Genomic DNA, 1202 nt, shown 5'->3' on the forward strand with positions numbered 1-1202 from the left:
CTGCCTGCTCCTCTGAAGTAGTAGTACTCTGCTCCCTTCCAGATGAAGTAGTCCTCTGCTGCTCCACTGAAGTAGTAGTCTGCTCCCTTCCAGATGAAGTAGTCCTCTGCTGCTCCTCTGAAGTAGTAGTACTCTGCTTCCCCTCAGATGAAGTAGTCCCCTGCTGCTCCTCTGAAGTAGTCCTCTGTTTCCTTCCAGATGAAGTAGTCCTCTGCTGCTCCTCTGAAGTAGTAGTACTCTGCTCCCTTCCGGATGAAGTAGTCCTCTGCTGCTCCTCTGAAGTAGTAGTACTCTGCTTCCCCTCAGATGAAGTAGTCCCCTGCTGCTCCTCTGAAGTAGTACTCTGCTTCCTTCCAGATGAAGTAGTCCTCTGCTGCTCCTCTGAAGTAGTCCCCTGCTTCCCTCTAGATGAAGTAGTCCTCTGCTTCCCTCTAGATGAAGTAGTCCTCTGCTGCTCCTCTGAAGTAGTACTCTGCTCTCTTCCAGATGAAGTAGTCCTCTGCTGCTCCTCTGAAGTAGTACTCTGCTCTCTTCCAGATGAAGTAGTCCTCTGCTGCTCCTCTGAAGTAGTACTCTGCTTCCCCTCAGATGAAGTAGTCCTCTGCTTCCCCTCAGATGAAGTAGTCCTCTGCTGCTCCTCTGAAGTAGTCCCCTGCTTCCCTCTAGATGAAGTAGTCCTCTGCTTCCCTCTAGATGAAGTAGTCCTCTGCTGCTCCTCTGAAGTAGTACTCTGCTCTCTTCCAGATGAAGTAGTCCTCTGCTGCTCCTCTGAAGTAGTACTCTGCTCTCTTCCAGATGAAGTAGTCCTCTGCTGCTCCTCTGAAGTAGTACTCTGCTTCCCCTCAGATGAAGTAGTCCTCTGCTTCCCCTCAGATGAAGTAGTCCTCTGCTGCTCCTCTGAAGTAGTCCTCTGCTTCCCCTCAGATGAAGTAGTCCTCTGCTGCTCCTCCGAAGTAGTCCTCTGCTTCCTCATTGCTCGTGTTGTAACTGCTAATGCTTCCCCTTCCAGATGATCTTCACTGATATCCTCCTTCAGTTGACGTAGTAACTCTAACTGCTCTTCTCTATTAAGACGTTTCACCATATGCTTGTGAAGTGGAATGTCCTGTCCTAGTAGTACATCTTCTGCTAGGTGCTCCACGACTGCTGCTTCCACAAGATACTCCTCTTTGTCGGATGTAATCCTCACATCAGCCAAAGGG

General features: G+C 49.8%; 1 protein-coding gene across 1 annotated transcript; it reads right to left on the reverse strand.

Annotated features, from left to right (window-relative positions):
• Position 1: 1 nt before the first annotated feature.
• On the reverse strand, positions 2-1196 carry LOC109588551 (serine-rich adhesin for platelets-like; the record flags this gene model as incomplete). The annotated part of the gene is made up of 1 exon (XM_020004695.1): positions 2-1196. A coding segment is annotated over exon 1 (1083 nt), but the record flags the coding sequence as incomplete, so codon positions are not given.
• Between the last annotated feature and the right edge of the window lie 6 nt (positions 1197-1202).

This window comes from Amphimedon queenslandica, unplaced genomic scaffold, assembly GCF_000090795.2.
Source record: "Amphimedon queenslandica unplaced genomic scaffold, v1.1 AMPQUscaffold_12027, whole genome shotgun sequence".
NCBI lineage: Eukaryota > Metazoa > Porifera > Demospongiae > Haplosclerida > Niphatidae > Amphimedon > Amphimedon queenslandica.